We start from the raw sequence: 10,690 nt of genomic DNA, 5'->3' as shown, positions 1-10,690 counted from the left end.
CTTGATGCCTGCCTAAACTAAAACCTTCTGCACTTCCGGGGCCCATATCCCTCTATTCCCATCCTATTCATGTATTTGTCAAGATGTCTCTTAAACGTCGCTATCGTATCTGCTTCCACCACCTCCCCCTGGCAGCAAGTTCCAGGCACTCACCACCCTCTGTGTAAAAAAACTAGCCCCGCACATCCCCTCTAAACTTTGCCCCTCTCACCTTCAACCTATGTCCCCTAGTAACTGACTCTTCCACCCTGGGGAAAAAGCTCCTGACTATCCAAAACTCGTCCAAGGTGCTGAACAACAAAGCAATCTCCCTCCACTGCTCAAAGGACAGTGACACCAGAAAGCTGCTGTGCTTCTCTGATCACCTTATTTGTGCTGTGCAACCACCCGCACATTTCCAGGAAGTCATTAATTCTGCTCAGTGAACCACAACTGCTGTCACTCAATAATCTTACAGCCAATCGGAATTTAAAAGTTCAGCAGAGTCACCAGTATTCAGGCAGAGTCAAAAAAAACAGTTTCGAATCCAGCTCTCAGTGTAACCTGAGCCCGTTTCGGGAAGTGTCGAAATCACACAGGAAGGTGAGCAGGAAAAGACTCGTCAGTTTGCAAATCTGTGACGAGCAACCTTCAGCGGGTAAATTCATACTGGCAAAGCTGGTAAGGACCTAAAAGCCGTGAGCTTTCTACAGTGGCTGGTTTCGGACAAAGTGGTGAAGGCAGAGAGACATAGATTGGGAGAAGAGATAGTCAGGAGGATGCTGAAAGCAGGGTTTGGTAGTGTGGGGGGTGGCTTAAACTGTGAATGGCTCTGTACCCTGCTGCAACTGTGATACAGAGAGTCTGGGACAATTAATGATGTGCTGCCCCATACTAGCCAAAAGGGGTAAGGGTGATAACCCATGGTGCCATACACAGCCTCACTGAGGCTCAGTATAGGTCAGAGGGTGGGTTTGTAGAGCCCATTTTTAATAAAAGCAGAATACCGCAGATGCTGGAGATCTGAAATAAATACTGGAAATACTCATTTTTAAACCGGGATAGGGAGACGGGTCTGAGATTACAAGCGTACATGTCCCATGTCCTGATGGGGGGTGATGGGGAGGCAGGGGGCATAACAAGGTCAGCTCAAAGTAAGGGATATCTCACAATTTGAGCAGACAGAACTCCTTGAAGATCTTGAAGGAGATTTTCCTTTCAATCCAGACCCTACCTCAGCCTGAGCCATTCTGCCCATTTCATCCAGGAGTGCTGATCTCCAACCAAATTCCCAGCAGCCAATCCTGAGGTCCAATTTTGGATTAAAGCTGCTTGTCGTGTATACTCTTAGATCAGTGTTTGTATACCCCTAAATCAGTGTTCGGGTACCCCTAGACCAGTGTTTGTGTACCCCTAGACCAGTGTTTGTGTACCCCTAGACCAGTATTTCTGTACCCCCAGATGAGTGTTTGTGTACCCCTAGATCAGTGTATATATACCTCAGATCAGTGTTTGTGTACCCCTAGATCAGTCTATGTATACCCTAGCTCAGTGTATATGTACCCCAGATCCGTGTGTGTGTACGCTTAGTGTATTTTGAGCCCTACGTCATTGTATCTTCCTAACTCAACTCTATTTTTCTCACCTTGTCCAGTGTCTGCCCAGCTACAGCTGTGACTCTTCCAAAGCTCTTCATCATTTGAAGTGTTTCAGCTCAAATCCGTTTTAACCATGGCTGTCCTATCTCTCTAATCCTCCATTCCGCACCAGGACATTCTGAGAGATCTGCTCTTCCTCATTAAGCAGACGCCAACCAGTCCCCATCCACCACCTCCCTCCTCCCCTGGCTTCACTTGTTCTCATGTTGAACAACTTCTCCTTTAACTCCATCCACTTCCTCCAAATTGAAGGGGTTGCTATGGCGACCCACATGGGTCCGAGCTCTGCCAGCACGAAACAGATCTCCTGCTCCCCTCCCCTTTCAGAATTCTGAACGGACCATTCCTTCTGCGATACCCTGGTCCACTCCTCAATCTCCCCAACACCTCCTCTACTTTCCATGGCTCCTTTCCACTGAAGCGCAGGGGATGCACAAACCTGTCATTTTTACCCAGAGCCTCACTCGGTCCAAGTGAAACAGCAATTTACTTGTATTTCTGTGGATTTAGTATACTGTATTCACCGCTTACGATGCCGTCTGCTCTACACTGGGAAGACCAAACGCAGACTGGGTGACTGCAGAGTGCCTCCGGTCAGTCTGGAAGCGCGACCTTGACCTTCCGGTCATCTGTTAGTTTTATTCCTCCGCCATACTCCCACTCTGACCTCACTGCCCTCAGCCTCCTGCAATGTGACAATGAAGCTCAAAGCAAGTTTGAGGAACAGCATTCTCTCCCTCGATTAGACACTTTACAGCCTTGTGGACTGAACATTTGAGTTCAACAATTTCCGACCATAACCTCTCCCAAATTTTGTTTCCTTTTGCTTTCCTTACTTTGGATTTTCTTTTGTTGCTTTTAGACAGCAACTGTTCACCATTCTGCCATTCAGACCTCGTCTACACACACATTTTGTTTCTTCCCCTGTCCCATTACCACTCCCTTTAGCCTTGCACCATCAACTCTTTTGTCATTTAATATCTCCTGCCTTCCGCCCTATCACATACCTTCCCTTTTGTTCTTTTTCCCCCATCCCCCCCCCCCCCAATACTTTCACTTGCTTCGAACCTATTGCATCTCTAACTTTTCCCAGTTCGTTTGCAAGCCTATCATCCTGAAACGTTAACTCTGTGTCTCTCTTCGCAGATGATGCCGGACCTGCTGAGTGTTTCCAGCATTTTCTGTACACGGAATAGGTTCACCTCAGTACTGACTGTGGATTTGACAAGGGAGTGAAAATCAGGAGAAAGACAGCAGCTGAGTTGATCGCACCTGTATCATCACAGGTTTCTTTAGTATATATTTCAGATAATTCAATTGTATGCATCGGAGTCCATTTGGGAAAATGCTTGTAAACTTCAGGTTTCTGGGCGAGACGGCATGAAAACAAAGCTGGGACACTTGTAGTGGGAACAGCCCTGTGCTGTCTGAGGAATAAGGGGAGAGCTTACATTGGGAGCTGTTGTTTGGCATTGATTGATATCACCAGGTAACTGGGGCCCTGGCTGTGTGACACTGAGGAATAAGGAGCGGGAATCCAAATCCAATGGCTGGAAAGAACCCTTTCAGTTCATCGAACATGTTCCAGTCGGGCAGAAACCCAAACAAACCTCGTAGCTTTGGTTTCAGCCGTGCAGCACCTGGGACAGCGGATCAGAGACCAAAGGGCTTCCCTTCTTGGAATCCCATTCAGCTTTGGAAGGGTAGGAGTCTATCTGGAAGCCAGGGCGGCACCCAAACAATCCCCAACAAGGTGGAACAGAAGACTAAGGGGTCAGAAAGAGCATTTCCCTTCACATTTGAGTGGGGAAGAAAGAAAGGAATGGGTTGTGAAACACTGGGTGACGATGATCAAAAGCGAAATGATCCCACACCAGCAGCTGAGGACACGAACCAGCTGGGCACAGGAGACGCAAGGATCTTTGGTAATGTTGGCGGTTGGCACAGTACAGCTCCTGGGGGTGAGGAGCAGCTGTCAAAGGCAGCAACTTATAAATGTGACACCTTCAGTCGGTTGAGTGGGAATGTCGGGTTCACCCATGGGGCACAGGGTCCCAGCATTGGAACAAGCCACACTGTTACGGGTGTGAACCAGAGGAGTGGGGAATCGGAGACATTTGGTGAGCTTACGTTCAGTCAAACAGCACTGTGCGGGGAAGATGAAATGTCCTTCAGAAAAGGAGGTGACAATCGCTTCGCTTTCGGTAGCATGAATCAGATGGGAAATATAACAAATCCATTCAGTTATCGTGACTCGGGCCGTGCCGCAATCGACGGTAAGAATCAGACGCCCATCAAAGCAGCAAAGCACGCTGACACCTCCCTTGGAGATATCCACTCGATGGACATCGGGGCAGAGCCGTCGGACAATATGGAACTTGAGTCTGTCGGTATCGATGGGAATTTGGTCCCCCCTGCACAGGCACAGAGGGTCAGCCACACCGGAACACCGAGGAAACCAGGCGTCAGGGTCCGATCAGCCGCGGATCCGGGAGAAGGAACACCCGCGAAAAAAGCAAAGACGACGACTGCCTTTTCTCTCCATGGCTTTGGTGATGTGATCAAGCAGACTGGCAGCAGCACAGGTATCTGTACAGGTTCTCCCTTTACACATTAGAAATGTACTTCATGTCTTTCATCGATCATTCAAGTTTGAACATAATAACATTAGTCTCTGGAGCATGAGGCTTGCTGTGAATCAACAGCTCCACTGACAGCAGCAGTTCCCCTCTGCCAGAATAGATGATAATGGTCAGACGTAAAGGAGGCTGTTCGGTCCATCTTGCAGTGCTGGCTCTTTTGAAAGGCCTATTTCATTAGTCCACACTGCTATTCCCCAAAGCCCTGCTAATTTTTCCCTAAATTTAACTATTCAATTCCTTTTTGAAAGTCACTATTGAATCTGCTTCCACTGCCTTTCCAGATCAAGTCAACTCGCTGTGCAGGATAATGTCTCCTCATCTCCTCCTCCAACCTCTCCCCGCCGCCACCCCCCCCCCCCCCGCAGTTCCTTTACTGGCTTCAATGAACAGATCACTGATGGTGTCACTGACATAACAATAAATGGCTTCGACAGGAACACTGGGAAGAAGTAGCAGGGCAGCTGTAAAACTAGTACTGTGATAAAGCACCCAGTATAGAAACAGTCTATGTTCATGTACATCCAAATGAATGAGCAGTTGCTGGTGCTTTCAACAATTAGTTGATCCACCAGTTTTATGACAAGACAGCATCATGAAAATCTATCTCACTGTTAGCACACAGAAAGACTCCTGGTTCCGAGTGTCAGTTTGCTTCTTTCAAAGGAGTAACACTGCAGGAACGCTGTATCTTTTAAAACTGATTTCACAAAAAGAATGAACTATTTCTAAAGCACTGCTCATAACATCCTGAAGATCTTCACTGCCAATGCAGAACTTTTTACATGCACTCACTGCTATAATGTCAGGAAAAGCAGAGGCCAAACCGTGGACAGCAAGATCCCACAAACTGAAACAGATGATCCCTTTCAGTGACGTCATTTGAGGGATAAATATTGGCCTCAGGACACCAGGGAGAGCTTGCCACTGATGGTTAGATAATGGCCATGGGATCTTTTATGTCCACTTGAGAGGGAAAGCGGGGCCTCGGTTTAACATCTCGTCAAAAACACAGCACCTCCAACAGTGCAGCATTCAGTACTGACCCTCCAACAGTGCAGGGCTCCCTCAGTACTGACCCTCCAACAGTGCAGGGCTCCCTCAGTACTGACCCTCCGACAGTGCAGGGCTCCCTCAGTACTGACCCTCCGACAGTGCAGGGCTCCCTCAGTACTGACCCTCCGACAGTGCAGGGCTCCCTCAGTACTGACCCTCCGACAGTGCAGGGCTCCCTCAGTACTGACCCTCCAACAGTGCAGCATTCAGTACTGACCCTCCAACAGTGCAGGGCTCCCTCAGTACTGACCCTCCAACAGTGCAGGGCTCCCTCAGTACTGACCCTCCGACAGTGCAGGGCTCCCTCAGTACTGACCCTCCGACAGTGCAGGGCTCCCTCAGTACTGACCCTCCGACAGTGCAGGGCTCCCTCAGTACTGACCCTCACACAGTCCAGCACTCCCTCAGTACTGACCCTCCAACAGTGCAGGGCTCCCTCAGTACTGACCCTCCGACAGTGCAGGGCTCCCTCAGTACTGACCCTCACACAGTCCAGCACTCCCTCAGTACTGACCCTCTGAAGTGCTGCACTCCCTCAGTAATGACGCTCCAACAATGCAGCATTCCCTCAGTATAGACCCTCCACCAGTGCAACACTCCCTCAGTACTGACTCTCCGACAGTGCGGCGGTCCCTCAGTACTGACCCTCCGACAGTGCAGTGCTCCCTCAGTACTGATCCTCCGACAGTGCAGCACTCCCTCAGTACTGACCTTCCGACAGTGCAGCGCTCCCTCAGTAGTGTCCCTCCGACAGTGCAACGCTCCCACAGTACTGACCCTCCGACAGTTTGGCGCTCCCTCAGTAGTGACCCTCCGACAGTTCAGCGCTCCCTCAGTACTGACCCGCCGACAGTGCAGCACTCCCTCAATTCTGACCCTCTGACAGTGCAGCATTCCCTCAGTACTGACTCTCTGACAGTGCACCTCTCCCTCAGTACTGACCCTCCGACAGTGCAGCTCTCCCTCAGTACTGACCCTCCGACAGTGCAGCGCTCCCTCAGTACTGACCTCCGACATTGCAGCAGTCCATCAGCACTTACGCTCCAACAATGCAGCCCTACCTCAGTACTGACCCTCTGACAGTGCAGCACTCCCTCAGTACTGCCTCTCCACCAGTGCAGCACTCCCGTAGAATTGACCCTCTGCCTGTGCAGTACTGTCTCAGAACTGACCCTCCTCCAGTGAAGCACTCCCTCAGTATTGACCCTGCAACAGTGCACCGCTCCCTCAGTACTGACCCACCTACAGCGCATCGCTCCCTCAGTACTGACCCTCCGACAGTGCAGCGCTCCATCAGTACTGACCCGCCAACAGTGCAGCACTCCCTCAGTACTGACCGCTGACAATGCAGCATTGCCTCAGTACTGACCCTCCGACAGTGCAGTACTCCCTCAGTACTGACCCCCCGACAGTGCAGCGCTCCCTCAGTACTGACCCCCCGACAGTGCAGCGCTCCATCAGTACTGACCCTCTGACAGTGCAGCACTCCCTCAGTACTGACCGCCGACAATGCAGCATTCCTTCAGTACTGACCCTCCGACAGTGCAGTACTCCCTCAGTACTGACCCCCCGACAGTGCACCGCTCTCAGTGCTGACATTCCGACAGTGCAGCGCTCCTTCAGTACTGACCCTCCGACAGTGCAGCACTCCATCAGTACTGACTCTCTGACAGTGCAGCTCTCCCTCAGTACTGACCCTCCGACAGTGTACCGCTCTCTCAGTACTGACCCTCCAACAATGCAGCACTCCTTCAGTACTGAGCCCCCAACAATGCAGCACTCCCTCAGTACTGACCCCCCCGACAGTGCAGCACTGCCTCAGTACTGACCCTCCGACAGTGCAGCTCTACCTCAGTACTGACCCTCCAACACTGCAGCACTGCCTCAGTACAGACCCTCCTACAGTGCAGCGCTGCCTCAGTATTGACCCACTGACACTGCAGCGCTCCTTCAGTACTGCACCTCCGACAGTGCAGCACTGCCCCAGTCCTGACCCTCTGACAGTGCAGCACTCCCTCAGTACTGACTCCCCTACAGTGCAGCACTGCCTCAGTACTGACCTACTGACACTGCAGCACTCCCTCAGTACTGACCCTCCGATAGTGCAGCTGCAACAACACTCAAGAAGCTCGACACCATCCAGGACAAAGGAGCCCGCTTGATTGGCACCCCATCCACAAACATTCACTCCTTCCACCACCGACGCACAGTGGCTGCAGTGTGTACCATCTACAAGATGCACTGCAGCAACGCACCAAGGCACCTTAGACAGCACCTTCACAAACCTGTGACCTCTACCAACTAGAAGGACAAGGGCAGCAAATGCATGGGAACACCACCACCTGCAAGTTCTCCTCCAAGCCACACACCATCCTGACTTGGAACAATATCGCCATTCCTTCACTGTCGCTGGGTCAAAATCCTGGAACTCCCTTCCTAACAGCACTGTGGGTGTACCTACCCCACATGGACTACAGCGGTTCAAGAAGGCAGCTCCGCCATTGCAACACTCCCTCAGTACTGACCCTCTGACAGTGCGCCGGTCACTCAGTACTGACCCTCCTACAGTTCGGCGCTCAGTACTGACCCTCCGACAGTGCAAACTCCATCAGTACTGACCCTCCGACAGTCCAGCACTCCCTCAGTACTGACCCTCTGATAGTGTGCTGGTCACTCAGTACTGACCCTCCTACAGTTCGGCGCTCAGTACTGACCCTCTTACAGTGCAGCACTCCCTCAGTCCTGACCCTCTGACAGTGCAGCACACCCTCAGTACTGACCTGTGGTGAAATAAACAGACTTGGCACGGTGAGTACTCGCAACCGACTTTTATGGACTTGTGCACAAGGAGAACAGCCACAGCGCGGCCCACAGTGGGACCCACTGTAATGTTCTGAAGAGTTTCTGCAAAACAGTGGCACTTATAGTATTCTGTAACTAATAGTCTAACAATAATAATTTCAATCCTTAATTTACATTTAAAGTCACCAATGACACTGCAGTTGAGCACTTGCCCTAAACGAGTGGGATACAGCATTATTTCAATCCTTCGTTTACATATCTATCTCACCATTGGCCTTGCAGCAGATACTGCAGTCCACAGCGCGAGACAGAAAAGTACATTCTGTTTCAGCAACACTCATCTCAACTCCCATGCTGAGTACAATCCTAAGAACAGTTAATGTATAAACATGATGACTAGCCAAACCCACACCCCTTGTCTGAGGATGACTCACTCTAGATTCCTACACTTCCCCCCTTTTGTCCTGAAAGGACAATCCCCAGTCCTCACTCAAGTTCTTTGTCTGCCAGTCACTGGGCTTCATCCTTCATGGGGTCCTGGCTCCTCAGGAGGGGAAGGAGATGGGTTGTTGGTCTGTTACCGGGGCCCTGGAGGTTCTGTGACCGGCAAACAGAGCGGATGCAACAGAGGAAGATTTGGATGACAGCGTACGGGATGGGCAGGGCAAGACCCACGACAAGGTATTTGAGGAGTTCTGAATAGGTTCCCAAACCACCCGCCGACATCAGGAAGCCACCCCCACCAGTCAAAGGGCTTTTCCCGAGCCACTGAGTGGAGGAGGCGCACCTGGTCCCGAATGGAATGTACTTCCGTCTCAATCCTCTGATCCGCATTAACGTGGAAGCAACATGTCTCATTAATAGCTGCACAGACCCCCCTGCCACCTTGTGCCACCAGCAAGAAGTCAAGGGCCATTGTCGCTAGATGTGATTTCAGGGATTCCAAACCTAGGCACATATTCACGAACAGTAACTTGGCTACAGTAATAGCAGCACATAGTTGTATCCCATACATTTAGGTATTTGTATCTTCACCATTACATAATCAGTCAGTTGTGTGAACATAGAGAGCAAGTTTGAACACTGCTTGCCTTTCGGGTAGCTGTCCATCCTGTGTTCATACATCCTCTTACATCGCCTAATTAATTTCTAAAGTTGCCAAATTAAGTAGGTCACATATAACACCATGATACCCAAAACCATTATCAGGACATGGGAGATAATTCTAAACCAGGCGTGTATCTGCACTTTTGACCCCCAGTTCCATCAGTCCTCCCGCCAGGTAGAATTGTTTATCTCGTCAATCTCATCTTGTAGCATCTTCGACTGTTGTTCCAGATTGTAGTACACTACAGCAATGACTTCTAGCTGCTGTCTCTCTTTACCCAAGCGTGTGGGCAATGGCTGAATAGTATATTCATAGTCCCGGAGGTAATTTGTCAAACCCTCCTTAATACTTTCTGTCACAGTTATTGTTTCTGCCTTTTGCTTATGTATCTCTACCAACTCCATCTTCCCTACTCGGGTTGGTATTTGTGGGTTGTAACAAAATGTACTGTTGCTCAACGGACAAGTTCGGTTATATCCGTACTGGTACTCCTTCGCTGTGGTGGTTAAACAATATCTCCCCTTTCCCATATAGGCCACATGGGTTAACCCTGACAATGCTTTCCTCGTCTCCATGGTGCAATTTACAGTGCCATTAAATCCACATTTTGATTCTGCCGTTTTATATAGAGGATGAGGGCATATGACCACCTGGTTTTCCAGACTACACTCAGACAATGTTGTTCCAACTACCTCTTTTCCAATTTCCATAATGTAGGGTAAAATATCATGGTATTTTATGTAATCTTTTCCCCTTATCACCCCTATATTTTCTACTTCATATAATTGCATCCCTAACTTATCTCTCAGAATTTCAGGTATTCCCAACACTACTCCAATACTCATAGATCCTGTATTTACACATTCCTGACCTTTCCATACCTTAAGTTTTCTGAGTTGGCACCTGGTAATTTTATCATTTGTGTGACTAGCTAAGTCCTCCAACTGGGTGTCATTTATCCAAACTGGCACCTGCCCTGCATCAATTTGCCTCAATTTTCCTTCGCTTGTTCTAAGATCCACGGACCATATGTACTACAAACACTTTCATTATTTGAAATGTCGTGGACCTCCTTTACCTTTTCTATGATATCATTAATAGTATGAGCATAACCTTCCCGTACTCTCACCAGTCCTGTCACTGTCTTTGTCAGATCCTGTCCTACTTTAGCTACACCACTTCTGTGCCTTTTGTTCCTTTTTCAAAATATCCTTTACTAGCTGACTGAGACTTCTAACCTTCTGGTCCACATTTTCCAAATCTATAGCATTGACAATTGAAGTTCCCGTATTAAGGACTGTGGCTGCGTCATTCACTAAACTACGTTTATGTCTCTTTCCCTTTATTATTCCCTCATCACCAAATTCCTGTCTCAACAATTGTTGCAGTAATACCTTGTACAACTCTCGGGTCTTCTCAGGGCACCAGCCAGGTAGCTGGATAGCTGA

The 10,690-nt window shown here is 49.5% G+C and overlaps 1 protein-coding gene across 2 annotated transcripts in view; it reads left to right on the top strand.

Annotated features, from left to right (window-relative positions):
• The first annotated feature begins 523 nt into the window (after window positions 1-523).
• Window positions 524-10,690, top strand: part of LOC137385099 (NACHT, LRR and PYD domains-containing protein 3-like) — a 47,370-nt gene continuing 37,203 nt past the window's right edge. Inside the window, exons 1-2 of one of the 2 annotated variants that reach the window (XM_068059864.1) lie at window positions 524-660; window positions 2,784-4,222. In XM_068059864.1, the coding sequence (XP_067915965.1) occupies window positions 3,184-4,222 (1,039 nt within the window). In that variant the 5' untranslated portion in view covers window positions 524-660; window positions 2,784-3,183. The remainder of the gene's footprint in view (window positions 661-2,783; window positions 4,223-10,690) is intronic. The other variant, XM_068059865.1, reaches the window with a different exon arrangement.

Source organism: Heterodontus francisci, chromosome 28 (assembly GCF_036365525.1).
Source record: "Heterodontus francisci isolate sHetFra1 chromosome 28, sHetFra1.hap1, whole genome shotgun sequence".
Taxonomy (NCBI): domain Eukaryota; kingdom Metazoa; phylum Chordata; class Chondrichthyes; order Heterodontiformes; family Heterodontidae; genus Heterodontus; species Heterodontus francisci.
This window is presented reverse-complemented; position numbering and strand designations above follow the sequence as displayed.